This window comes from Podarcis gaigeae, assembly GCF_964106915.1.
Source record: "Podarcis gaigeae genome assembly, chromosome: 15".
Lineage (NCBI taxonomy): Eukaryota > Metazoa > Chordata > Lepidosauria > Squamata > Lacertidae > Podarcis > Podarcis gaigeae.
Genome location: NC_139692.1, coordinates 41,498,706 through 41,526,653, shown reverse-complemented (window position 1 = coordinate 41,526,653; position 27,948 = coordinate 41,498,706). Strand labels below are relative to the sequence as shown.

Below are 27,948 nucleotides of genomic sequence, written 5' to 3'. Positions count from 1 at the left end.
AATTCCCGTCATCCCTGACACTGGTCCTGTTAGCTAGGGATAATGGGAGTTGTAGGCCAAAACATCTGGAGGGCCGCAGGTTGGGGATGTCTGGGCTAGAGTCAATGCCCAGGAGGAAAAAGAGGTAACCTAAGTGTGTGTGTGTGTGTGTGTGTGTGTGTGTGTGTGTGTTTGCAGTCACATCTGAGACACAAGTATAATATTCTCTGCTCCCACAATAACTGCAGGAAGCTACTCAAGAATTTTACAGACACAGAGAGAGAAAGAGACAGAGGGGGGAGAGAGAGAGAGAAGTTATGTCCCGAGCTGTCACTCCAGGTTTACTAACTGAAGATTAAGATTTGGCTTATTCTAGCCACAAATCAGATTAGCCAAAGGCACAATAGTTCTGGAGTTAACTGAAGGTGAAAGACACACTAGGAAAAAAAGGTGAATAAACCACAAGATGTAAAAAGGAAGCCAACTCTTTGTGTTGTCATACATTTATCTTTATTGTTTCTAAGTATGTTTTTTAAAAAAAAAAAAACCACAATAAAACTTTAAGCACAATGTATCAATTGGCTACTGTTTCAAAGGTACAGCTATGGCTTTGAATCAGGCTTCCTCAAACTTGGCCCTCCAGATGTTTTTTGCCTACAACTCCCATGATCCCTAGCTAGCAGGACCAGTGGTCAGGGATGATGGGAACTGTAGTCTCAAACAAAACATCTGGAGGGCCAAGTTTGAGGAAGCTTTGAATATACAAGTAGATCCACATTAAGGAGAAAGGTACTGTACAATGTATCAAAAACAGCTTCCATTCATTGTATAGTGTAAGCAGCAGACTGAATTAACCCAGAGCAAGACTAGCCAACAGGATGTTTGCCAGATGTTATAGGACTCCAACTCCCGGCAGCCAGCATGGCCAGTGGTGAGGGATGATTGGAGTTATAGTCCAGTAGCATCCAGAGGACCACAAGCTCTGGTTGAAAGCACCTTTGAACGTTACAATATCAACCCCATCACAACACCAACAACAACATCACCACCAGAAAATGTTCAATTTAGGAAGTATGTACAGGAAACTTGGGTACCAATATTAAAAAGAAAACACAAGCAATCTAGACATTTAAAGTGTAGCCTCAGTTTTCAACTTCCAACTCTGATGAGTGCCCTCACATACAAGCTATGTTTGGAATTTTTGTCTGGGATCAGTGAGTTTCATGCTCTTTGGGACAATTCTGTAGAAAAGAAGAACAGCATTTTTTAAAAGACAAATCATATTCTGTCCTCAAAGGGGAAGGGGGGGGGAAGGAACTACTTTTCATTTGTAAGACATTGCTCTAAACTACAGAAGTCAACAATCACAGACTGCCATATTTTGCTGCCATATTTCTTATGAATTGTGTTAACTTTTGCAGAAGTATCACATATCACCGCCTATCTGAATTCACACACCCATGCCAACTAGACAAGAGCAAGATTAAACTGGTGCTCATACACAGGAGACCTGCCACTACAGATAATAAAGATGCAGATGGAACTTTCAATGCCTCAGTACTTCAGGAATGATTGTGGAAGTCTTATTCCACCCAAGCAAGAGCCCAAAATATATTTTGTAGTTAGGTTTCAAAGCATATCTGTGAAAATATTTAAAGGGAGCAGAAAGTGTGAGCCCATTCTTTAGCGCTTCTCAAATTTGAGCAAGTGGTCAAGTAACGATTTCTACAGGCAAAAAGGTGGGAGAGGAGGTATTGCCTTGTTTCTATTATTACTTGTTAAATTGTGGAGTAGGAAAGGAACATAAGCCACTTTTCCGCCACCGTGGCGTGTTTTTATTTATTTTTTTGCTGCCGGGTGAATCAGGGTCTCCTGGGCAGCGCAGCAGCAGAAGACGTAACAGCAGCAAAAAACAAAGACGTGACTTTTGCTGCTGCACTGTTGGATAAATCAGCTGTTTGGCAGGGTAGATTGATAGCAAAAGACTTGCCTTTTGCTGCCGTGCTACCCTGGAGACCAGACCCCCTGAATCACCCGGCCAGGCAGGTGGAGATGCTGGGCACCAAAAGTGGCACCTGGACATCGCCATCAAGTCGCAAAGGGCCAGTTGCAAGTTGCAAAATGCAACTGGCACCCGCTAATTTCGAACCCTGTCTGGAGCTACTCAGTAAAAACACAGACAAGATCCCCAGGGTTCAGAATTACCTGTTTTTCTGGGGCATCTGATACTTGAAGAGTCTGGTACATTAAGTGCTGCATTGCAAGTTCTTCTTCTTCAGATAGAGGTGAGATCTGGGGACAAGAAAGAGGAACATCTTAAGCAGGGCTGTTTACATTCTGCAATAAAATAAATATTGTCCTCAAGAACCTCATCAAATCTTGTCTCTAACCCAGACCCGCTGTAATGTTTTGTAATTTCTTTTGTTAAAGGTCATTTGTTCACATTCCTAGCCATATTTTAGATCATCAAACTAGATTGGCAGAGGGTTCCAACTTCCAATCAAATATGAAGGAAACAAATATATATGTGCCATGGCAGGCCTTATGCTAATAGCTTCTATGTCAACTTCAGATGTTCCTCACTTGTGAAATTCGTTGGTTGCCTTTGCCAGATCTTTGAGAAGTTATGCTGGGTGGTTTTTAAAACCCCCAGTTTGTAGAGATTTAAAATCTGTAGGTTTTAGTAATTTAGAAATATGTAGGATATTCCAAGGCTGGGGCAACCCAGCCAGATGGGCAGGGTATAAATAATAAAATTACTACTACTACTATTATGCAGGGTAAGCCAACCCGTTGCCCTCCAGAAGCCATAGGGACTCCAACTACCATCATCCACAGCACAGCTAAGGGCCAGGGAGAATGGGAGTTGTGGTCCAATGCATCAGCTACCCTTGTCCCAGGATATGTCTCACGAAGAGAGATAGAATATGGGCTCTGCCCCCTAGCCAACACTTTGCAACAGGCTCCACAGCCCCCAACCCTCTGACTCCAGCCAGTGGATCCCAGGAATGTTGCATAATGGATCCTACAACTCTGAAATCTTCCAGATCTTGTTCTAAGATATGCCGTGCGACTGATCCTGGAGCTCACATAGCTTGTGATGGGAAATGCCAAGGACCAACTGAGTCAAACTGAAACCCAGAATATGCTCAATGAGCCTTGCTGGATCAGGCCAGTGGCCCATTTAGTCCAGGATCCTGTTCTCACAGTGGCTAACCAGATGCCCCAGTGGGAAGCTCAAAAGCAGGAGCTGAATACCAGCAGGTGTACATTTCAGACCAATTACTCGCAGATGCACACTTCAGGCAACTTGTCTTCTTTCCTGGCGTTCCTATATGCTGATGGAGGAAAGTCCAATACTCTCTGTCTCTCCCTATATCTATACACGTGCACACACACGTCCCTCAAGCCAGGCAACTCAAGAGCCCTACCTCCATTCCAGTGTGGTGCTGTATTTCCTGAACCAGCTTCATTGTTTTGGCCAGAGTAGCACGGATCGACCGCATGGACTCCCGCCGCTCGGTAGAAATCCTTTCCAGCTGCTCACACAACATTTTGTAGCGAGACTTCACCAGTGACAGCTGCTGTATGACAACCAGAGGATTCTCCTGTTGCCAAAGCAAGGAAGAGGCACACAGTTGGAGGAGAAGCAGAAACTGGGGGGGAGGGGAGAGAGAAAGGACCCTCAAAACACAACACAAATGGGAGGGCTACCCAATCAGATTCAGCTAACTGGAGGGTTAAAAGTCACAGCCACACCATACACTTAAAGAATCATGGGAACCATAGTTTCTACCCACAGAGCTACCATTCACAGCACCCTTAAACTAAAGTCTCCACGATTCCTGGGGAAAGCCATGGGCTGGAAGCATATGGTGTGGATGTGACCAGAGAACTTGCACAGTGCAGCACAGACATGGTGATGTTTTTCAGGTAATTCTCCTTGGCAAGTATGTGAGTCAGTATACCATGGATTGCTAAAATTAAATTAATTAGAGCGCCTGATTCAGACATCTGTGATTTCCCCACCACCACCCATAAATTTCAGCAAATTAAAGCATGTACATCCCTATGAGCACCGCTGTGTAATATTTAAGCCATGTTTAATTCCACTGTCCACTACCATAAATTAAAATGTTTGTGGACATAAAATTAACACGGGATACTTTTAAAAAAAGCCTTGTTTACTGAATACAAATAAAATAAACAAGCTGAATTAGATTACTCTCTGGGGCAGTGGCAACCAACATGGCGCCCCCAGGGATGTTGTGGGACCGCATCACCCATCATTCCTAGCCATTAGCCATGATGGCTGTGGGTTGATGGGAGTTTCAGTCCAATGACATCTGGAGAGCACCAAGTCAATTAAAGGTGCTCTAGGACACCAGAAATTTTTCTGATGCAAATTTCCCTATGTAAATCCGGCTAATTTGCATATGGAAAGTGAATTCCAACATTTTCCAGAAAACTCACACCACTACTTTCAGCACAATCCTAGATAGGGCTACTCAGAAGTAACCCCACATGGTTCAGTGGAGCTTACTCCCAGGTAAGTGGACAAAGGAGCGCAGCCTTAAGCTAAGTTGTTGTTGTTGTTGTTATTGTTGTTGTTATTATTATTATTATTATTATTCATTTCATTTCTATAGCTTTATAAGGGGCTGGGGACTCAGTGGTTTACAACCTACATTAAAAGATTCAGTACCTCTTTAGACAGTCCATCAGCATGCCCTTTCACCATTTCAAACTCCAACATTGCCTGAATGTAATTCAGGTCGGATTCGGCTTTCTGGAACTAAAACACCCAAATGGTCAATCACAATTCTGTTATATAAATTGGAAACCAAACACCCCTACTGTTCCAGTACACACATAAGCGCAGGGGATGTGGAGAGAAGATAGAGAAAGGTGCCCTAGGGCTGGGCAATGTCAGCTTTTCAACTTCACAATGTATCTGCCGATACATCCCGATGTTGAAACCTGGCCGAGGGATGCCCTCTACTCCCAGGGCTCAGCAGCAGCAGTATCAGGCAGCCTTGGCACCGCTCACCATTCCACAAGGTGTGGGGTGCAATCCATGCTTTGTGGAGCAGGGCTGTCTGATGTTGTCAAGCACTGGGTCTGGCAGGAGCATCAGGCAGCATCCACAGCCAGGCAAAGCCTCATGCATTTGTCTGCCTTTCCCTTTGCCCCAGCAGGCAGGCGGGCTGCCTCTTCCTCCCGATCCACCAAGGCAGTGATAGATGAAGCAATTGCACACAAAATTTCACCAGTGGAACAAGCACACTGCCAATAGCACTACACTGGATACAACACATAGGCTTCGATAGTTCCTGTTTTGTGTTTTCAAAACTTTGACAGCAGAGGCACATTTCCCCTCACCCTGAATTGAAACTGGAGGTTGAGTCCACTCTTTTATCTGAAAAAGGTTTAGTTTAATTGTGTTCAAGAACTGGCCTATTGCCCAGGAAAGAGACCTTGCCCTTGGGTTTCTTCACAAGTCACATTCTGGACTTCCTACATTGCAAAGAATCACCTTCAAAGGCAGGTAGTTCTCCTTCATCCAACCATTTCCATCTCTATGTCAGAAGGGAATAAATGGCACCTATGACACCTTCCCCTCGATCCAGCACAGGGCCACCTTCCCTGGCACAAAAAATACAAGACTAGGTGCTGTAAGCCAGCTTGAGCTTGGCTTAACTGTGAAAAGGCAGCATGCAAATGATGGGATGGAGTAATGGACCGACTCAACGGAAGATAATTTTCAGTGTTCTTAGCTGCCCTGAAGGTATACAAAGAGGCAAGTTTTTATTCTCACATTTCTACCCCACCTTTCCTCCAAGGAGCTCAAGGTGGCATACATGGTTCTCTTCTTTCCCACTGCCCCCCCCCCACAACAACCCTGTGAGGTAGAGTAGGTTGAGAGACTGTAACTGCCCCAAGGTCACCCAGTGTTTCATGGCTGAGCAGGGATATGAATGCTGATGTCCTGGGCCACCACACTGACCCTCTCTTTTTTGAGAAGGAGTTTGATAGAACAAAGTGTGATCATTTCATTCACTGGGCCAAAAGGAGTTCTCATACAAACCACATGCAAGGTATAATATGCAATGGTACCTTGGTTCTCAAATTTAATCCATTTCTGACTCCCAAAATGGTTTGAAAACCAAGGCGCAGCTTCCGATTGACTACAGGAGCTTCCTGAACTCAAGCAGAAACTGCGTCGGACATTTGGCTTCCGAAAAACGTTCGCAAACTGAAACACTCACTTCCGGGTTTGCGGCCTTTGGGAGTCAATTTGTTTGGAAGCCAAGCCGTTCAACTACCAAGGTACCACTGTACTAGCATGAGCTCTGTACACAAAGTGAGATCTGCTTATGGGCTGCCAAATCTGGGTTATGTAGTCTCTCTCCCACATAATTACCCTACAAAACTCATCCTCTTGATAGCTCCTCTTGCCAGGCATTTGATAAACAAGGCTGATGAAGAGATAATCAAGCTTACAATGTTACCATTCCCCTCTATTCATGATTACTGAGCCACCAGGGAACTGAGTAAGACAGTGGGATGACAGGGGCATCACTTAATTAACGGTAATCAGTTCCTTAAAGGAGCTATTAAAGACTTATGGGAATCGCAGCTGCACACCCAGTTCAGAGAAACAGCCCAAGGAATGTCTTCAGAGGAAAACATCGCTTTGGGAAGGGACTTTATTATTTGCCAGATTTAGCCATCCAGATCTTGGAAATGTTATCTTGCCATACGGATTGGCCTCCATATTAAAAGTTGGGCCTAGCTAGTAATTAAAGGCTTCCTACTTAGAGGCCAACAGGTGCCTACGTATTTTAACATGCTAAAAGAAAAAAGAATTAAACCAAAAGAACAAACCTCCCTGCAGGACAGAAGGCTGGAGGAGGGGTGTCTAACAGACAAAGACCTGTGTTTCCTGACTTTGGGCACAAGAGGGCAGCACACCATGCATTCACCCTCAAAGGAGACTATGCAGTTATAGGGCATCAGATCCCTTGGAAAAGCCATCTCCACTGGGGTCCCCCTCCACTGCCCTCAGCTGTCACCTGGAAGCAGCCCACTCACTCCAGCAGGCTGCCTTAATGGAGGAGATGGGGAGCAGAAGCCCCATTCCCAGGCAGCTCTGCTGCAAAACTAGCCCCACCAGGCACCTCTTGCCTTTGCTGGCCATTGCAAGAACTACAATTTAACTTGAGGAAATCATGCCTGACTTTGCCTCCCCCACCCCCATTCCGGAGGGTCTTTTTTAGCTGATCAAAACCGTTATTGTGATCACAAGAACCCAAAATACAAAGCACATGCAACAGGTTGTAAAAGAATGCAAAAAGAGACAGGCTGTTGGATCGGACCTGTGGCCCATCCTGCATTCTGTTCTCATGGTGGCCAACCAGAGGCCCTAAGTGGGAATCCTGAAAACAGGACCAGAGTGCAAAGAGCGCTGTCTCTGCTTGTGATTCCCAGCAACTGGTACTCAGAGGCATATTGCCACTGGCAGTAAACATAGCCATCCTGGCTAGTAGCCAGTGATAGCTTTATCTTCCATGAACTTGTCTAATCCTCTTTTAAAGCCCTCCAAGTCAGTGGCCATCACAACTTCTTATAGAAGTGAATTCCATGTGTAAAGAAGTACTTGGCTTTCTGTTTTCCTGCCACCTATCCAATTAGGGATTGCAGGCAAGGAACTCACAACGTTAAAGCTTGGATATGCCTGATGCCCAAAAGGTTGCCTCTGAAAATTGTAAGCATGCCCTGCTATGTACCCAGATTTCCAGATTTCAATTCCATTGAAAGGAATTACATGGTCATGCTGGGAGCTGTTCTATCAGAAAACTAGCGGTCCATTTCAAATTTCCAGCAAGCTACACATAATAAGAGAAAAGAAGCCTCTTTCCAGCAGCAAAATAAATAAAACTAGTGCCATTTCTCAGCGATCACAAGCTTGTTGTATCATGCAACAGGCAGGCTGACCTCACAAAGTGATACCTAGTTACCAGGGCTGTCAACAAATTAAAGAGGAAAAATGATAGGTCATTAAAAAAAATAAAAATCTTTAAATAAAATGTGCATCTTGCCAGCAGCTCCAGCTTTGAGATGCTGAAAGACGTGCAAGGAAACTAGCAATTTAACAAGCAAAAGCTGCAGTTTCAACTATCAAAAGATGCCACTCCTAATTAAAAGGAAATTAAAGGCCATCCAATATTCTTCTATATCTTCTATTACGGCAACATGCCAGAATCAATATAGACTTTTTTAAAACTCTCAAAGATAGTTGTATCCTTAACCCACAGCTCCATCAATTAGCCAGAGAGTCAGTTTTAAGGAGGTAATAGGAACACAGGAAGCTTCCTTATACCGTCAGACTGTTGATCCATTTGGCTCAGTATTGTCTACACTGACTGGCAGCACCTCTCAAGGACTTCGGTCAGGATTCTCTCCCACCCCTACCTAGCGGTGGCAGGGATTGAACCTGGGACCTTCTGCATGCAAAGCAGATGCTCTACTAGTGAACTGTGTCTCCTTCCCTATCAAGTGACTGGCAAAACACACCGGACTAAAAGAAATCCCACCAACCCAACCTAACCAAGGTGTGAATAAGCAGAATTTATGGTTACTGGACAACACCCCATTTTGGTGGTGGTTGATCATTCCTCCATTGCCTTCTCAAAGCAGCCCTCCAGCAAATCAACTTGCTAGCCTGAGCCTTTGTTCACTAAATCTCCAGGTAATGTTTGCAGGCCTGCTGTACAGTCATAAAAGCAAACACAAAATCTTTCCAGCCCCCTCTGCACAATTCACTTACGTGGGCTTTGAAGAAACAGAGAGAAGCCACAAGGCCACTGCTGAGGGTCCTGCCCACAAGTGCTTTGACAATACTATTGCACTGCTCATTGGGAAGTACAGTAGTGCAATGAAGTCAGAGCCCTTGTCAGCAGCAAGGTGCTTTGGAGAGATGTTCTGCACGAGACACATTGCAAGAAGCCTTCAGAACAATGAATAGGCTACTGAACTTTGAATTTATAAATGAACTTCACAATAAGATAAAGGTACACAACAGCTCCTCCTTTTAAAAAGGGCTGGGGAAGCCTCCAAACTAAATCATAACTCCTGACACACACATAACTCTTTCCAGCAGGCTGTTTGCAACTCATCCACAGTCAATGTTAGTTTGATCTCACCTCATTTTGAGTGGTCTAGATCAAGGAAGAAATAATTTGGCTCTTTTCTGACTGGGTGCTGATGCACCATTGAAGAACTACAGTGGAAAGCTAGTAACTGCATAAGGCTGTTATTTATGCACATGTTATAGCTGGGTGCACATACCAGTACACCAATTTTAAAATTCCAGCTATATAGAGGAGTCCCCCACCCCTGTTTCAGACAGACACACAGACATACAAAAGACTGCATACTTCCCTTCAAGTTGTCACTTTAGCTGACTGAGCATCGCTGGCCAATGCCCTTTTAACATTGCACTGCTTTTTGTGCACGTTCACTAGTAGTACAACATAAAAAGGGCAGTGGACAGACACCTCTCGCCATCCACAAGGAAGCAGAATCGAACAGGCTCAGAAGGGTTTTTTTTGGTTCCAAAAGAAAGAATAGATCCTGAAAATGGAAATGGCTTGCAAAAAAAGAAAAGAAAAGCTTACAAAACATTTCAGCAACAAGAACTTACTCTTTGAAATGCACCATCACTTTTGGTTTAAATAAAGAAAAAAGCAAGCCAGATCTTTGGGGGTGTCTGTTTCTCCTTGGGAACAAAAGTTACTTTCAGTATTTTCATTTAAATATGTGTGTGTGCGTATATCCACACAAATCCATCTTTAGAGGGGTTTGGTGTTCTTGTCAGCTTCCACCTCCAAGAAATATGCCAACTATCAAAGAAAGGAACAAGGAGTGTTCTCATCCAGCCCGCTGACCTCCTTCAACCCTTGACTCAGGATCATGGGTCTGAAGTCTCACTGTCCCCTCTCTCATATCCACCAGAAATGGAGAGAGGATTCTTTGAACCCCTCTCTGGAAGAGGACAGTGATATGGTCTCATACTCCAGATCTGGGAGTGCCCTCTGAGAAATTTTGAAAGATGAGTCTGAATTATGACCATGTATTGCACCTGTGGGACGCGGGTGGCGCTGTGGGTAAAAGCCTCAGCGCCTAGGGCTTGCCGATCGAAAGGTCGGCGGTTCGAATCCCCGCGGCGGGGTGCGCTCCCGTTGCTCGGTCCCAGCGCCTGCCAACCTAGCAGTTCGAAAGCACCCTCGGGTGCAAGTAGATAAATAGGGACCGCTTTCTAGCGGGAAGGTAAACGGCGTTTCCGTGTGCAGCTCTGGCTCACCAGAGCAGCAATGTCACGCTGGCCACGTGACCCGGAAGTGTCTTCGGACAGCGCTGGCCCCTGGCCTCTTGAGTGAGATGGGCGCACAACCCCAGAGTCTGGCAAGACTGGCCCGTATGGGCAGGGGTACCTTTACCTTTACCTTATTGCACCTGTATTTCACATGTTGTTTGTTCTCTTTAAGACCCTTGGCAGGGAAGACAAGATACACAATTGGAGGCCTTTCTCCCAACAGCGTGCAAGCTAAGCTGGAGTGTGCTACATTTCTTGCAGCTTCCTCCTAAAGGATGGATTTCTGACCACTGTCAGGCCCCTTGCTTGGAGGACTGACACAAAGCAAGCTGTAGACTCTGTCAGATCAGCTGCCATTCCTGGGACGAAGAAAATTGCAACAGCTACAGGTCAAATGTTACTTGAGCCCAAACATTATATATTAATAATATAAAATAGAAACCAAAGTTCAAGTTCGCCTAGATGGTGCTATATCATACAAATTCTGCTTAAATAAATAACTACCGCTTTGCATATGTTTATTATTGGCAACTGCTACACCCCACAGCTGGTGGATCTATGTACATGCATGTCAGTTTATAAAGAAATCAAGTCATATATTGGTAATATAAAAGCGAAACCCAGGTTCAAGTGGACATAGATAATGTTATGTGAATTATTGGTTCAAATGGACATAAAAAATATTTTGGCAATTAGAGTTGTTGCTTAGTAGTGGCACCATCTTGAACTTTATTTTCCCTCCCATGGAAGGGGGACACGCACCCTTCTACACAGCCTTATCTTGTTCCACCTTGTCTCTAAGAAAAAGGACCTTTGATGAATGATGGGTGGGGAAATGGACCAATCCGACGGGCCACGCCCCCTCGAAAGTCTGGCCACGCCCCGTAAATAGCAGGCTTTTCAGAGAATGGGTTAGGCCGGAGGGCCACGCCCACACAGACGAGCCACGCCCCCAACAGCGAGCCTCCAAAGAGAAATGGACCAAAACCAGCACGCCCCTTTTTGTCCTCCCCTCAGAAGATAGTGGATTCGCCTAACGGAATCTTCTCCGAAGCCTCTCCGCGGTGTGTGGTTGGGTCCAAAACGGCGGGGGGGGGATGGGAATATCCCCTCACATTTCTCCCTTCCTCAACTGTTCCTTCCCCCTCCCGGTTTTTTTTTTCTTTCTTTCTCCCATTCGTTGGTCCCACATTTTCAACGGTCGGCCCCTTCCCTCAAGAAAACCGCAGCCAGAGTCGTCGCGACGGCAGCCCCGGGACTCACCATGGTCTCGAGCGTAGTAACCGCCGTCTCCATGTTGAATAGTTGACATTCCTCAGGCGGTGGTATTCCACCCCGCTCCCCTCCCTTTCGTTATAAGAGGAAGGGACGGCGCCTCTGATTGGGCAGCTGTCACCACGTCCTCTGTTTCATTGGCTCCTCTCAAACACAACCCCGCGCCTATTGGAGAACAAAGCGTACAGCCCCGCCGCATGAGACAGCGGCTCCTATTGGATAGGCTCGAGACTATGGCGGCTCTGATTGGTTTGTTAAGAGAAAACTGTAGGGGGCGATAACTGGGCTGGACCGAGAGACTCCATTGGTCGAAAGGCTCAACACCCGGTGCTTCATTGGTCCCATTTTTTTTCTAAGGCGGGTTGACACTTTGGCCACCCTTTTCTCGTCCCTCCCTTCTCCCTTTCTCTTATTGGCCCCTTTTTTCCAGACCTTTAATCTGGTTGGCTGTTGTTTCTTGATTGGCTGGATCTGCAACCAATCGTGGGATGCAGGATGCCAATAGGGTTTTTGTCTCAATAGAACACTGGCTGCAGCACGGGGAACTGTGATTGGCTGTGGCGCAGGCTGCTATCAGTTTGAAATGTTGGGCGTGGCAAGGAAATGTTGGCATGTGTCAAGAAGGGCGGAGTTTTGGTTTTTTAAGGTAGGGGTTTTGATTAAGATATGAAGAATTAGGAGATGGAATGAGAGCGCTCGTAAGTATTCTGCTTTGCGGGAACCACCTGCTTCTTTCTGGCTTTATTGGGTGGGGAGTCAGGTGTGTTTCCCGTCTGCTAAGGATGGGTATGGAACATTGCCATTTTTTTCCCTGTAAAATGGGTGCTTCTGTGCCCCCTGGGAGAATTTCTTAGATTTCCATATGCGCCCGCAGCCTCAACAAGAGTGGGGAGGACCCCATATTTCAGCTGAGCTTCTGCTTGTTTGTTGTTGTTGTTTAGTCGTTTAGTCGCGTCCGACTCTTTGTGACTCCATGGACCAGAGCACGCCAGGCACTCCTGTCTTCCACTGCCTCCCCCAGTTTGGTCAAACTCATGCTGGTCGCTTCGAGAACACTGTCCCACCATCTCGTCCTCTGTCGTCCCCTTCATCTTTCCCAACATCAGGGTCTTTTCCAGGGAGTCTTCTCTTCTCATGAGGTGGCCAAAGTATTGGAGCCTCAGCTTCAGGATCTGTCCTTCCAGTGAGCACTCAGGGCTGATTTCCTTCAGAATGGAGAGATTTGATCTTCTTGCAGTCCATGGGACTCTCAAGAGTCTCCTCTAGCACCAGAATTCAAAAGCATCCATTCTTCGGCGATCCACCTTCTTTATGGTCCAGCTCTCACTTCCATACATCCCTACTGGGAAAACCAAAGCTTTAACTATACGGGCCTCTGTTGGCAAGGTGATGTCTCTGCTTTTTAAGATGCTGTCTAGGTTTATCATCGCTTTTCTTTATTTATGCTTGTTTACTGTGCTTAATTTATATGTTGCCTTTCTGCAATATGCCCAAGACAGTTTACAGTTTTAAGATACTCACTCAGATGAAATACAACATAAAGTTGGCCCTGTGGGTGTGGAGAGGATAGGTCAACTGGAGCAGGATGTGATTTTGGCCGCCTTGCCTGCTTGGCTTGCTTCATCTTTTCCACAGGGTGTGTAAAATTAATGCAGATATTGCAAGAGGTCAGAACGCCTCCAGTGACCATATTCCAAAGGAAATCAAAATCTGTTTCAGCGTGCTGAATCCCTGAAAACTCAACACTTGGACAATGGCAATATTTACATCTGTGGTGGGTGGGTGGGTGTTTGTATGGGTGCTTCTTGGGCATGATGTTCCAGCTGGCAACACCTACATATTTAAAATCTACGCTTGGTCTTTTTTAAAAAGCTGTTTTTTTTTTAAAGGGTATGGCAGGATTCCTGTTATTCATTTGTCCCCTTCAAACAAAGCTTCAGGGATATGATTTAGCCTGAAGTTTAAGTTAGAGAAAATGGGCAAGGACAGTCAACGGCGTCGAAAACTGAGAACCAGAGCAAAACGTTTGGCAAACAGGAAGGAAGTTATCGTTCAGCCTCAGTGTTCAAGTTCTCTTCCTCCAAAGTAAGCACCTCCGATCTTTTAATTTTTCTGTTCAGTGTTCTTTCTATGACTAGTCATCACAGTTGCCTTGTTTTCAAACCATTGAAAGTGACCGAGACCATTTATGTAGCAAGAAGGCATATAAAATTGTGGCGAAAGTTAGGTGCCACCCCCTCTCTCTGCCAAGTGGTGGCAAAAGTCCATGGGGTTCCAGGAACTCACCCAGGGTGTGTGGAGACTGTAGTAGCTTTAAGAAATATGGTTTATTCACCTATTTACACCTTCAGTCTGCATGGAGGGAGTCCAGATCTTACAGCATAGCCATTTCAAGAGGGGCTTGTACCCCACAGCAGTGCAGCCCTGGAGTCCAAGCCATCTCTCCCAGTCAGCCCTGCAGCCAGCCTGCCCAAGATGGATCCCAGTCCGCCTTCCATCATCTTCTTCTTCTTCTCCTCAGCAACCCTTGCTCAATATTTTTTTCCCTGTCACCTCACACCCAGTTACCCTGGCAACCTACCAAACCCCCTTCTCTGTTCACTCCTCGGGGCAAGAGGGGAGGACAGTTATCTTGCATTGCCAATGGCCCTATATTGTTTCTCGGCCAGGTCATTTTGCATAGGCTTGCACAGGAATTCATCTGCAGCTTGTATTTCCCCTTCATATCCCAAATAATGAAAATCCTACCATGTATTAATTAATTAATTTTCCCCGCTCTCAAATCTATAACAATACCATTGTAATGCTCATGCACTGCTTGTTCTAGTAATGGAAGCCTATGGGAATGAGGAGGTTTTCTGTGCCAAAGACAATAGGAACCATCCATGAAAGTCACCTTTTAAAAATTTTGATTTGGTGTTTATCTTTGGTAGGCTTCCGGTTTCACCCTGCAGCTGGAGCAAACCTCTTTACTCATGGCCCTTGACATTTCTGAGCATTGCATTAGTGAAGTCTTTACAGACCGCAGGGTTGTGTCTGTACAGGTGGTGCCAGAAAAGTGTTGGGCGGGTAAGTTTTTGTTCATGTGATCTTCTTATTTAGAATACTGAAAACTGTAGCGGCACCAGCTTTGTCTGTTTGAGCTGGAGGGCACATGTGGAATTAAGAGAGTGTATGATGAGTGACCGTAACGAAATGGAGGTGTAGCATGAGATAGAATGGCTGCCACATCTAAAAGAACAGAAAAAGTGACAAAGGCAATAATTGTGCAAGGATGCCCCACCTATCAATGTGGGGGACTTTACCTCCATCAGCCCCCATTGCACTGGCTCGCAAAGAGACATTCTTTGAACCCCTACTCAGTGCAGAATGGAAGAGAGCAAGAGTGTCTGGTCTTGGCATCCAATTTAATGTGGATGTTTTGGGAGGAGGGTGTTCAGCCTAGGAGGGGCTGAGCCACCCCATGCTCGCTGGTGGATCCCAGGCTTCACATGAGTAAAAGTACTGGGTTCAATCTCTGACGCCACCAGCTCAAGGGATCCTGAAAAGCAGCACTATAAAGGATGACTCCTCATTGCCATTCAGAATCTACAGTAACAAACTTAGACACAGGGACTGCAGCTTAGTGGGAGAGCATCGGTTTGCAAACGACGCCTCCCACTTTTGATCCTCAACACTTCCAGCAAGGACTGGGGTAAGACCGCTGTTGACAGGACATCAGGTGTGGGGCTGTTGGACCAGACAAACATCTTGATCGATCAAGGAGGTGTCTTCTTAAGTTGTCTGAGTGGGCTCTGGAGTTCACTTCACCTGTCACCCTTTCTTTCCTGGGATCCTGGTCACAGGTTTTAAAATCCAGTGTGATGATTGATTGTAGCAAGAATTTTAGGCTCCCTTTTTCTCTTTGGAAATGGCTTTTCATTTCAAGCAACCGCTAGGATGTTGGCAGTCAAAGGCCCATTTCCTGCTTTTGAGGCCCACCCCCAGCCAAAATGAAAAAAATAACGACCCACTATTGGAACGGATATATTTTTATTCATGTTAATGAACATTTTAAACTCTGTATAGCTTAAGAAAAACGATGTCTCATCAAATCATGTCTCTTACCTGCTCAAATTTGCAGCACTAAGCTGAGAGTCGCATTTGAGTTGGGTACACATCGAAACAACTTGCCCCCAAAAGTTAAATGTGAAAAAACTAAATCTGAGCCCCCTTTTGAACGTGGGACCCAAGGAAAGTGGCCCTCCTGTGTCCTCTCCCCCCACTGCGTTGGCCCGGAGTGTCAGCTGTTTTTCTGCTGCCAAGTGTGCATATACATCGGGCTTATGCCTAGCTCTGTAGAAAATCAGTTTCTCTTGCTTCTTTTCTGCTCTCCCAGTTCTTTCAAGCCGTCAAAAAAATTGTATCTCCATCAAACACGTGTCTGCAGGAGTTGGCTGCGCTCCGGGAACGGGTAGAAAAGCTGGAAACTGAATTTGCCAGCCTACAGTTGCTGGTCAAGGTAAGTCGTACTTTTTACAAAGTTTGTAGCAATCCAATCTGCCACCTCCGGCCAGCTTCTGTTATTATTGTAATGAGTTGATTTGCTTCCTGACATTCCTACTCTGGAAACAGGATCCTGGATGCCCAAACCATTGGCAAGACTTTTACCTGTGTGGAGGGATGGGAACTTCGTCTTAAATGTTATTTCTTTGCTGCAGGCAAATACAGTGGTACCTCGGGTTAAGTACTTAATTTGTTCCGGAGGTCCGTTCTTAACCTGAAACTGTTCTTAACCTGAAGCACCACTTTAGCTAATGGGGCCTCCTGCTGCCGCTGTGCCGCTGCTGCACGATTTCTGTTCTCATCCTGAAGCAAAGTTCTTAACCTGAAGCAATATTTCTGGGTTAGCGGAGTCTGTAACCTGAAGCGTATGTAACCTGAGGTACCACTGTAGCTGTGGATGAGTCCAATTTGTTGTGGTTTGTAGAATGTAGATAATAATTACTTTAACATTAATCTATGTACAGTACTGCTTAATTCCATAATAGGCTTCCAAGTAGCTTGCGGGTATAAAACCCAGCTATTTTAGTTATTTATATATACCGCTTAATATTCAGACATGTTATACTAACATTAAAATATAAGTATCCGAAATTCTATTGTGTAATAGAAACTGCTTTAATGTTATCTTTTTGTTGTTGTTTTTTCACAATCATGTGGCATAGACGTTTTATGAAATAAATAAGAGGAAACATATGTTGTAACTGGGAGTTTGGGGGGGTGTTGGGTGTGCGCATGCTAATGTGGTTTAGTAAACTTTCAAAATGAAAAGTTGATGCATAAGAGCTTGCATCCCATAATTGAGTTGACAACCTGCCCGCTCTGGTGCCTTACTGCCGGATTAGCATTTCCTGCTAGAAAAATGCAAAGTGTGTAGTACGACTCATGCAACACGTTGGTGACTAATATAGAAACAATAATTGCCAAAATAATTATACATTCTTTATCAATCTTCTGAGCAAAATACAAAACCTTGTGTAAAGCCACAGAGACTTATGAACTACCCAACCTAAGATGAACTTATTGTTAAGTTGTGGGTGAACATATCAGACGATACAGCGATTCTTCAGACAGCTCTTGTTTATTCACAGGCCTGAACTGAACTGAAGGGTTCAGCCAGCCTGCTTATATAGACTCCACTACAATGTAACAGTAACAACTTTCTGTAACTATCCAATCACTGAATGTCACTTTCAATTCCTTATTTGCATATGTGGACCTGAGTGAAAACTATCTACAGTATCCCCCTGCTGGCCCAGGGTGAGAACTTCAGTACATAACACTTATAATGTCTGGTTTCAATGCCAGGGCGAAACATGTGCAAAACACTGGCACATTGTCTACAACTTCATTAACATCCACCTGCAACTTCACTAGCATCTCTCAGTATTGTGAACAACACCGAACTTACCCTTTGCTGGTATCTTCATGAACTCACCTAAAAGTTAAAGAAAACAAAAGACTGAGTTAAGCATTTGAAAGATCCACTGAAACCAGACATTATAAGTTCATCTTAAGTTGGGTAGTTCATAAGTCTCTGTGGCTTTACACAAGGTTTTGGATTAACATTTCCAGCTGATGAGACTTCAGATTTCTCTATGTGCTGAATTGAATCCCCCTTGCTGATTTCTCCCTCTTTCAACAGAATGGAACTGTTGCGCCTTTCTCGGAAAAGCCGCCTTGCCAGATGCAGTTGGAGAATCCGGAGCCAGCTTTTCCCGCGCATGCGCAGCTGGGCCTTCCAGCATCTTTGCCTCCACAGCCCTTGGCTCCCCCACCACCCCCACCCCCTCCTCCACCCCCTCCGCCCCAGCCTCTACCTGCACCTCTCCGTCTCAGAAGAGCTGGTGGCATTAAGACGCCGGTAATGTGTATGGCAGTGAGAGTTCCACTTAACTCCTCTAATTGGGGTCAGGTTTTTCCTCTTGTCCATTTCAGTTTCTAGCCTGCTAGAAGCATATGGGTTGGTGGGAGCAATCAAGGGATGGGAAACCCATTTACAGCCTGGGGGCCGCATTCCTGCCTGGGCAGCCTCCCAGGGGCCACTTGCCAATGGTAGGCGGAGCTAGAGGTGAGCAAAGGTAAATGCTTCCAAGCTTATGCAGACAATTAAGAACATACGTTAATCGCAATACAGTAGTTAGCTGATCTCCGATTCTCAGTTTTTACATCGTTTTTAATTTTATTTTACGTACGATTGCTGTAGACAGCTTGGTTTATTTTTTTAATGAATACTGCAGTACAGATATCTAACTATGTAAGTATTTTATTTTATTTTTATGTAGCATTTCACTGCTCCCCACCCTGAGCCCCTTTAGACAGAAGAGTGGGGTAGAAATTTAATTGCTGTAGGATTTCAGGAGGAGCTGAAGGATATTGAGTCAGAGACTTTGTTGGTCAGTGAGAGAGCTGTGGGTTCTGAACCTCTTTTCTGTCCATTTCCTTCTTTGATCCAGGCAGCCTCCTTAAAAAAGGATGTACCCATGCAGATAACCCTCCAGGACCTCCTAAATGTAAAACTAAAGAAGGCCCAAAGCGGCATGGGGATAGACAAGGTAAATTTGGAAAGGCGTATTAAATGTGCTTCACATTTTGTGTTAAATGCTCTGAGCTGAGCTGTTTGGGCCCTGCTGTCTGATGATCGGCCACTGTATCAAAATGGTATTGTGAAGGACTCCTAGGCTACGGTAACCTGGACAGGTGTCGTGTTGTGATGGTGCCAGTAACAAACAGAAATATCGGCAGAAAACAGTCCACTTTCAAACACTGATTAATAGCATAATGAATGGGACCTGAGTGAAATTGGGCTAAGCGGAAGGGAATATAATATTGGCCAAAACTAAACAAATCAGTGTCTAGGTTGATTCATACGGGGAGAAGTGGCCCTTGGTGTATTGGGGAACTGAGCTGCATAAGGCTTTACAGGTCAAAACCAGCCATTTGATTAGTAACAAAGGGAATTCTTTGAACTCAAAAGGAAGGTTTATTGTATGGTTGTTTGTTGTTTTATGAATCTAAGAGTTTGAATCAGGTTTTTCTAGTTAGCTATGCATTTGGGGTGACGCTGTGGGTTAAACCACAGAGCCTAGGGCGTGCCGATCAGAAGGTCGGCAGCTCGAATCCCTGCAGCGGGGTGAGCTCCCGTTGCTCGGTCCCTGCTCCTGCCAACCAAGCAGTTCAAAAGCACGTCAAAGTGCAAGTAGATAAATAGGTACTGCTCCGGCGGGAAGGTAAACGGCGTTTCCGTGCGCTGCTCTGGTTTGCCAGAAGCGGCTTAGTCATGCTGGCCACATGACCCGGAAGCTGTACGCCGGCTCCCTCGGCCAATAAAGCAAGATGAGCACCGCAACCCCAGAGTCGGCTATGACTGGACCTAACCGTCAGGGGTTCCTTTACCTTTATGCATTTGTGTAATTTCTTTTTCCGAATTCATTGATTTTCTATTATGAAATAAGTTTCAAAAGTATTTGCAGAACATTTAAAACAAAATTTTAAAAAATTCAAAGATCCAGTTTATCTTGGGAGAGTGTAATAAAAAACAATATGATAGTGGGTTAGACCAGACAAAATAGATTTGATTTTAGATTTTCAGCAATAACTTAATTATGTTTGTGCACTTTTGAGTCATTTCTATGAGTTACGAAAGCTATCTTTGTAGTCACATAAAACCATTTTGATTATTTATATGAATTGTAAAAAGACATACATATTTAATGTCATTTGTTCTTTGGCTGTAACCAAAAATGTAGCAGCTTGTATGATTCTTTACGATACTTAAGTTAAAACAAAAATAAAGCTTTGAAAATACAAAAACACACAAAACACCACTTTCAATTGAGCCCGAAAACTAATTGGGAGCTGATGCAATTGGGCCAGGGCTGGCGTTTCATCCTCAGACTGCCTTGCCCTAGTCAACGTCAGACCCCTGAATTTGGCCTCAACTGCAGTTTCTGGACAGCCTTCAAAGGCAGCTCCACGTATAATACATTGCAGTAATCTAACCTAGAGGTTACCATAGCATGAAGAACAGAGGTTTGGCTATCCCTGTCCAGGTAGGGGAATAAATTCTTTTGAATGGCAAGTAAGAAATAAAATAAAAACTTGAAGCATGGGAAGTCCCAATAAAAAATTTATAATTTAGGCAGAATATTTGGACTATTTGATATGTATTTGTATAATTTGGAACATTCAATGTGATTTGATTGGATTGTTAAAATGGGAAACTTAATAAAAATTGTTTTTTTTAAAAAAAGGAATAAAATAAAATAACATCCCCAGACTTCAACAAGCAGTTAGCTTCCTACTGTCCTCAAGTCACCTGCAATTTAAGCTATTTAAGGTTATGTTCGAACTTCAAGGGAATGGGGGTTGGGGAAAGGTATTGGTAGGGTTTATTTAAAGCAGAGGGATCTCCGCGGCACCAATTTAGAGGATAAAAACAAGAATAATGGAGAAGGGAAAGGGCCCAAGAAAAACTTTCCCCCTGATAAAATTCCTCTCAAAGCCCCTGTGTTGAAGCTTCTTTCAAAAGGTATGGTGCAGTAACAAGTCTTTCTTTTCTTCAGAGGAGATCGCCATTTGAGAGGCGCAAGGCATTAATTACCCTCTCTGACTTGCAAAGCATCAATCTGAAATCCAAAGCCCCAGGACCACAAGCTCGGGTTACCAGTCACTTGATGTAAGGCACCTCTGACCTTTCTACAGATTTTATGCGCAGCGTTAACGTTGGTCCACTTAGGAAATCTGTATTTTAATTTTCCTGTTTGCTCTTCTTTTCCCCCTCCAGCACTCCTAGCAGAAGCAGCTTAGATTTCCGGAAACACTTGAGAAAAGTCGCTATTGAGAGGTAACCATCTATATAGGGAAGTGGGGGGTCATTCTCCCCCCTTTTTTTCCTTTTAGCTCACTGTATGACCCTGCCCAGACCCTATGGTCGTCATTTGAGGGAGTTCCGGGGTGAGGACAATGAGAGAACGGGGCCTTCTCTGTGGGAGCCCCCATTTTGTAGCATGGCCTCCCCAGGGAGACCCACCTGTTGCCAACCTTGTCATCACATCACATCAGCACCAGGCAAAGGCACTATTTCTTTCCTCAGGCATTTGGGCAGAACCAATAAATGGAGGCTTTCCCTCTGTGTCTTGAATATTTTTATGAAAGCGTTTTATTATTCCTGTAAGTTGCTTTGGGATATGTTGCTCTGAGAAGCGAAACATGAATCCAGTTAACCAAAACACAAGTTGATGGCTCCCAGCATAGACTGTGTACTCTTTTTTCCCCCTTCCCCCGCCCCAGGAGCCCAGGCGGAACCCCATTAAGCAACAAAGAGAACTTGGAGACTGGCACAGGACTGACACCCATCATGACCCAGGCTCTGCGGCGCAAGTTTCAGGCAAGGCTCTCTAGGGGTCTCTGTTGGCTTGGCAAAGCAAGTGTTGAAAGGGTGCTTCGAACGCATACTCCCATCTTCCCAAGTCAGGGGTGGGGAACCTCGTCCCCACAAGGGCCACATTGCCCTTGCAGGGGAAACCTTCCGCAGGCCATGTGCTGGGATGGGTGGGGCTAGGGGCAAAATTGGGAGGAGCAATGGAGGTGTGACTTGTACTTTTGTACACTAGTCTACATTCCAACTGCAAAAGACAGAGGCTTTTTGCACATCTGTATATGTGTGTGTCTGTATGCTTGTGTGTATACACACACACACACATAGGCAACCCCCATTTGCGCAGGGGTTATGTTCGGAGGCACCCCATGTTTAAGTGAATACCGTATTTTTCGCTCCATAAGATGCACTTTTTTTCCTCCTAAAAAGTAAGGGGAAATGTGTGTGCGTCTTATGGAGCGAAAGCAGGCTGCGCAGCTATCACAGAAGCCAGCAGAGCTTCGCTGAGAAGCCAGCAGACCAAGAGGCGCTGCACAGCTTTCCCTCTTGTTCTGCTGGGTTCAGCGCCACTTCAGCAAAGCGGGAGGAGGAAAGGAAGGGGCTCCGTAAGGGCTCCCTTCCGTTCCTCATCCCACTTCGCTGGGAAACCAGCAGAGTAAGAGCCGCTGCACAGCTATCGCTCTTGCTCTGCTGGCTTCAGCGATAGCTGCGCAGCTTGCTCTGGCTTTTCAGGGAGATGGGAGAAGGGACAGAGGGCAGCCCATCTGTCCCTTCTCCCACCTCCCTGAAAAGCCAGCAAGAGCCGCTCTATCTTTAAAGAGCCGCGCCAAGCGAGCGTGTCTGCTGGCTCTTCTTGTTTTCCTCCTCTAAAAACTAGGTGAGTCTTATGGTCGGGTGCATCTTATAGAGCGAAAAATACGGTATTTGAAACGGCATTGAAAAAGCCTGCAAGTAGCGCTTCCCCCCACCACACCCCTTCCCGTTCCGCTCCTTTTTGTGACGTTTTCAGGTCACTTCTGGGTTCGGCATAATGCACGCTCAAATATTGAACGCGTGTAAATGCGGGGTTGCCTGTGGACACTCTCACCCCTCCCCTAGCCCAAGCAAGAGGTGTTGCTACGATTAACATGCATTCTGCATCTGTACAAAAGAACTTGAGGGAGGGGGTGAGGTGAGGAAGTGGCTTTAAGAAGCATGGGCAGAACGGCGCAAAAACTGAAGTTGCAGCCAGAAGGAAAAGTTGAAACCTCTCTTTCTCTTTTCTTGACAGTTGGCTCACCCAAAGAGTCCTTCTCCATCCCTGTTGCCTAAAGGAAGCAGCTTTGAGGAGCAAAGTTAGCATCTCCTGCCTACCTGCAGTTCCCCGTGCTGGTTTTCTGGCCTCTGCTGATGGGCACTACTAATGTGGAAGGAATTTATTTTTCAATAAAATACACTGAGAGCAGGGAGGGGAGAAGAAAGGATGATCTTCATCGTCCTTTAGAGCAGAGCTCACCATCCCCAGGTGAAACACACAAAGGAGAGACAATACAAGTATTTTTCCCGCCAGCCTACATGCTGATTTTTATTCCTTTATGGCAGAGATAGAGAAGTTGTGGCTCTCTAGATTTGTTGAACTACAATTCCCAGCAGCATCCAGAGAGCATCCCTCCTTGCTTAACACCATACTGGCAAATATGAGGTTATCACTATAAAGCACCTTTAGGATATAAAATACCTGCATGGGGAATTGGGTATTCCTAACCTTGTTTTATTTGTAACTTACCTGAAACATTTATATATATATTTTAAAGTATTTACTATTTTAAAAAAGATTTGGGGAGAGAAACATTTTAACTCCCAAGTTCTTTAAACTCAAAAGTGTGGCAGCCAATCTTGGAAATTTCATCTAAAGTGTCTGTGTACACATGAATATGTGTATGTTTTCTCCATAATGACCCTTTTTACCTTCTCTTAGAGGAGGAAGTATATGTTTTCCTCAATAAGGGAAAATGCCCCTTTCTCTGAGGGGGAAAAGTGAATTGCAGAGGAAGTCTAACATGCCTTTGTACTGGAAGAGGCTGTATGTTCAGCAAACCTCAAATGAGGTTTTTGCTTCTGCTTTGAGATCCTGATGCATGTTGAGTCGTTCCTGACACCCTGTTGGTCTGCTGAGAGGCAATGGGGTTCTGCCATGAGGGAAGAGGTTGGAATCATCGGCTGGTCCTTCAATCACTCCTTAAACAATGTGAGTAGCACCTAAAGCTATTTACAGAGTGTGCCATTATGTACAGATTGTATCTGTAAGATGGAGACTAGGTTCTGGTTGAAGATGACAGCTATTGTTTTCAAAGTGCTGATGATGCTGTGAAAGCTGCTTGTCTGCGGGGGTACAGGCGTCTCATCAGTCCTGCTCTCTTCGGTCAGACTGGGTTTTTAAGAACTCCAGAAACTTGTTTAACTGGAGATTCATCAAACAGAGGAAAGCTGGTGAAAAAGCCACAGCAGCTCAGCTAAAAAGCTGTATCGGCAATCTGAAGAATTTATTGTTTGCCTCGAGTCTGCTTGCAAGTGCATTAAAAGGCAAAGTAAATTTGCAGGACCCGGAAAAGAAGCTTCAGCTCATTAGTTTCCCAAGGCTGTTGACATGCTGCTTTTGCACCAAGCCTATGAGCAGCTCAAAAGGGCGCCAGCATCAAATTGCCTTGGCGGTGCAATGGAAGGAAATGCCTTAAGTTAGATAGCAATCCTTTCAATTCAGACACTGTGGTAACCAACTCTTGGGCACATAACTCTTGTTAACGTTTATTTCTCCTTTAGATGCAGTTGGGTTAGATGCACACTATACATGTAAATCACAGGTGCTCCCCACCCAAAAAACACAAAGAATTCTGGGAACTGTAGTTTACCCCCACAGAGCTATTGTTCCCAGTAGTACAGTTCCCAAGATTATTTGTGAGAAGCAATGTGTTTTACATGTATGGTGTAGAATGTGGCCTTAGTGTTTTGAAGGGATATTGTGAGCATATGCGCACAAGTGACGCCAGTTTTCTCCTGATATGCCTATGACACATTCTTGTGTAGCTTGGAATATTGGAGATTGTTCATCTGTGCAAGGACAGGGGCCTCTTAAGAGCATCCTCACAAAAGTTCCCAGGGAGAAGCTTTAAAATAAATTGGGGTGTATGTGTGTGAAGCTTTGTAGAACAAGGATCTGGACCCTGTGGTCCTGTTAGACAGTCTTGGACTACAACACCCATCATTCCAGACCATTGGTTAAGCTGCCTGTGGATGAAGGGAGTCTAGTGACACCTGGAGGACCATAGGCTCCCCAGCTTTGCTGCAGAGGAAACAGACACCCTTCAGACTGTCCATCTGAAACATGGAGCATTCCAGAAAAAAAAGATTGAACCTTTAATGCTAAGGTAGAGGTGGCCAGTAGGCTAAAGTTTTCCTAAATGTACATGTCTACATATGCATGCTGCATTATACAGCTGTAACCCAGCTCACCTAGTTACAATTATTTACAAGTTTACACTGTGTTTCTGCATCCGTTTCTTACCCATTACTCATTTTATTGCTGTTTGTTGCGTGTGTCAATTCAATCGCTTTGCTGCCTACCTCCTGCACATTTCAAAGACAAATAGCTTCTGTAGCTACCTGTGGCACATTTTGGAGCAACTTGAAACTAAATATTGTAAAGCAGCGCAGACTAAAATCAGTTCAATAAAAAAAGAATATGGCAGTCTGCTGGCTTTCTTGTTTTGCTCCTCATTCATGTTCTCTTTGGAAAACTGTTTTATGATTGTTCAAGGTGATGGGTCTCATCAGAAATGTATTAAGTGGTAGCCAACAACACTTGGTAGTCCAATTACATGGTTGATGTATGCTTCAAGAAATGGCTGTAGCTCGGTGGTAAAGCAATCAGCTTTGCAATGCAGAAGGTCCCATGTTCAGTCCCCAGCATCTCCAGATAGATGGGGGGGGGGGAGAGGAATTTTAGTCTCAAACCTGGAGAGCTGCTGCCAGTCAGTGAAGAGGATGCTGAGTTGGCCGACTAATGTGTGGTCAGAGTCAGCAGGACAACAACAACAAACCTATGGTTACGTGAAACATAATAAACACACAAGACGTAACCGGCTGTACTTTTGAATAAATAAGGTATACTATTCATTGTATTGTAGATTTCAATGGAAGTCTCATAAAGTTCAATGAATAAAGCAGATGACCCAGTGGATCAGTTCATTCTCTAGTCAGTTCATGTATAAGGTCCATACATGTAAAAGTATCTATTCCACCTGTCTGTTCAAAGAGTCCAATAATCCACATGAAGGGTTGTTTCAGTTCCACAGAATCCTTTCACAGAGTCTAAGACAAGGATTTCCGGAATATTAGCCTTGTTTCGCCATCCTAGGCTTCATCAGTAGAACAGGCTCATATGTAATATTACAGGATAGTGGATCTTATAGCATAGTAGTGATTGCAGTAAACTTTATGAGACTTCCGTTGAAATCTACAATTCGATCATAGCTGTCAACTTACAGATTTGAAAATAAGGGACCAGCAGCCTTGAAAATAAGGGACCATCAGCCAAAATAAGGGGCCTGCAGCCTCACCTGTTCCAGGCACTCCAGTCTTCCTGTCCTCCTGCAGTCTGGTCAAACTCAGGCTGGGTAGCTTCGAGAACACTGTCCAACCAACTTTGTAACCAGAGGTTCAACTGAATAGAATCTGAATCACATGTACCACAAGGCCTATGCAGCCTCAACTTAAGATGTCTCCCCGGCCTGGCTTTGCACTGCAAAGTTTGCAGCAGCACGTGCAACAAAATGGCGTCCAGCATTCAAAAACCTCCTCAGCTTGCATTAACTAGCCACACATAAGGCATGCAAGCTCCACCCCCAGTCGTTCTTAGACTTCTTATTGGGTGAGCAACAAAGCCAAGCAACACAGTTGGAACCTCCCTCCTTCCTGGCCGGCAGGGAAGGAGGGAGAGGAGCTGCTTCCTTTGAAATTTAAGGGACATAATTTAAGGGACATCCATCAATAAGGGACAGCAGCGGGACATGGCGCTGGAATAAGGGACTGTCCCTTCAAATAAGGGACACTTGACAGCTATGAATTCGATACAATGAATAGTATACCTTATTTATTCAAAAGTACAGACAGTTACATCTTGTGTGGTTACAGAGTCAGCAGGAGGCAACTAATAATAATAATAATAATAATAATAATAATTTATTATTTATACCCCGCCCATCTGGCTGAGTTTCCCCAACCACTCTGGGCGGCTCCCAATCAGTGTTAAAAACAGTACAGCATTACATATTAAAAACTTCCCTGAACAGGGCTGCCTTAAGATGTCTTCTGAACGTCAGGTAATTCTTTATCTCTTTGACATCTGATGGGAGGGCGTTCCACAGGGCGGGCGCCACTACCGAGAAGGCCCTCTGTCTGGTTCCCTGTAGCCTCACTTCTTGCAATGAGGGAACCGCCAGAAGGCCCTCGACGCTGGATCTCAGTGTCCGGGCTGAACGATGGGGGTGGAGACGCTCCTTCAGGTATACAGGACCGAGGCCGTTTAGGGCTTTAAAGGTCAGCACCAACACTTTGAATCGTGCTCGGAAACGTACTGGGAGCCAATGCAGATCTCTCAGAACCGGTGTTATGTGGTCCCGGCGGCCACTCCCAGTCACCAGTCTAGCTGCCGCATTCTGGATTAATTGCAGTTTCCGGGTCACCTTCAAAGGTAGCCCCACGTAGAGCGCGTTGCAGTAGTCCAAGCGTGAGATAACTAGAGCATGCACCACTCTGGCGAGACAGTCCGCGGGGAGGTAGGGTCTTAGCCTGCGTACCAGGTGGAGCTGGTAGACAGCTGCCCTGGACACAGAGTTAACCTGCGCCTCCATGGACAGCTGTGAGTCCAAAATGACTCCCAGGCTGCGCAGCTGGTCCTTCAGGGGCACAGTTACCCCATTCAGGACCAGGGAATCCTCCACACCTGCCCGCCTCCTGTCCCCCAAAAACAGTACTTCTGTCTTGTCAGGATTCAACCTCAATCTGTTAGCCGCCATCCAACCTCCAACCGCCTCCAGGCACTCACACAGGACCTTCACCGCCTTCACTGGTTCTGATTTAAAGGAGAGGTAGAGCTGGGTGTCATCTGCATACTGATGAACGCCCAGTCCAAACCCCCTGATGATCTCTCCCAGCGGCTTCATATAGATATTAAAAAGCATGGGGGAGAGGACAGAACCCTGAGGCACCCCACAAGTGAGAGCCCAGGGGTCTGAACACTCACCCCCACCACCACTTTCTGGACACGGCCCAGGAGGAAGGAGCGGAACCACTGTATGACAGTGCCCCCAGCTCCCAGCCCCTCTAGACGGTCCAGAAGGATGTTATGGTCGATGGT

General features: G+C 45.3%; 2 protein-coding genes across 9 annotated transcripts; one reads left to right on the top strand and one right to left on the bottom strand.

Moving 5' to 3' along the window:
• Positions 1-466: 466 nt before the first annotated feature.
• Positions 467-11,752, bottom strand: SKA2 (spindle and kinetochore associated complex subunit 2). 3 transcript variants are annotated; one of them, XM_083715325.1, is made up of 6 exons: positions 11,621-11,752; positions 9,186-9,262; positions 4,685-4,774; positions 3,411-3,587; positions 2,185-2,271; positions 467-1,220 (listed from the first exon to the last, which is right to left on the bottom strand). In XM_083715325.1, the coding sequence occupies exons 3-6, from the start codon at positions 4,733-4,735 to the stop codon at positions 1,191-1,193; spliced, it is 345 nt and encodes a 114-aa protein (XP_083571451.1). In that variant the 5' UTR covers positions 4,736-4,774; positions 9,186-9,262; positions 11,621-11,752; the 3' UTR covers positions 467-1,190. The 3 variants fall into 3 exon arrangements, with proteins under 3 accessions (XP_083571451.1, XP_083571449.1, XP_083571450.1); XM_083715323.1 differs by lacking the exon at positions 9,186-9,262 and having other exon boundaries at positions 11,621-11,749; XM_083715324.1 differs by lacking the exons at positions 9,186-9,262; positions 11,621-11,752 and adding an exon at positions 5,516-7,730.
• On the top strand, positions 11,171-25,278 carry PRR11 (proline rich 11). Of its 6 annotated transcripts, none has more exons than XM_083715253.1 (10): positions 11,171-11,421; positions 13,522-13,717; positions 14,566-14,701; positions 16,011-16,133; positions 17,820-18,053; positions 18,631-18,729; positions 20,740-20,852; positions 20,961-21,020; positions 21,467-21,563; positions 22,825-25,278. In XM_083715253.1, the coding sequence occupies exons 2-10, from the start codon at positions 13,608-13,610 to the stop codon at positions 22,891-22,893; spliced, it is 1,041 nt and encodes a 346-aa protein (XP_083571379.1). In that variant the 5' UTR covers positions 11,171-11,421; positions 13,522-13,607; the 3' UTR covers positions 22,894-25,278. The 6 variants fall into 6 exon arrangements, with proteins under 6 accessions (XP_083571379.1, XP_083571382.1, XP_083571380.1 ...); XM_083715256.1 differs by having other exon boundaries at positions 11,172-11,421; positions 17,820-18,038; XM_083715254.1 differs by lacking the exon at positions 11,171-11,421 and adding an exon at positions 12,058-12,278.
• The last annotated feature ends 2,670 nt before the right edge of the window (positions 25,279-27,948 follow it).

Bases quoted from the DNA above. Each gene is read 5' to 3' on its own strand.
- PRR11 (XM_083715253.1), top strand. From the start codon at position 13,608: ATGGGCAAGGACAGTCAACGGCGTCGAAAACTGAGAACCAGAGCAAAA. The intron at 13,718-14,565 runs GTAAGCACCTCC...TATCTTTGGTAG, and splicing joins TCAAGTTCTCTTCCTCCAAA to GCTTCCGGTTTCACCCTGCA. The intron at 16,134-17,819 runs GTAAGTCGTACT...CTCTTTCAACAG, and splicing joins GCCTACAGTTGCTGGTCAAG to AATGGAACTGTTGCGCCTTT.
- SKA2 (XM_083715323.1), bottom strand. From the start codon at position 11,653: ATGGAGACGGCGGTTACTACGCTCGAGACCATG. The intron at 3,588-4,684 runs GTACTGAATCTT...CTTTGGCAACAG, and splicing joins CTGATGGACTGTCTAAAGAG to GAGAATCCTCTGGTTGTCAT. The intron at 2,272-3,410 runs GTAGGGCTCTTG...TCTTGTCCCCAG, and splicing joins AGCACCACACTGGAATGGAG to ATCTCACCTCTATCTGAAGA.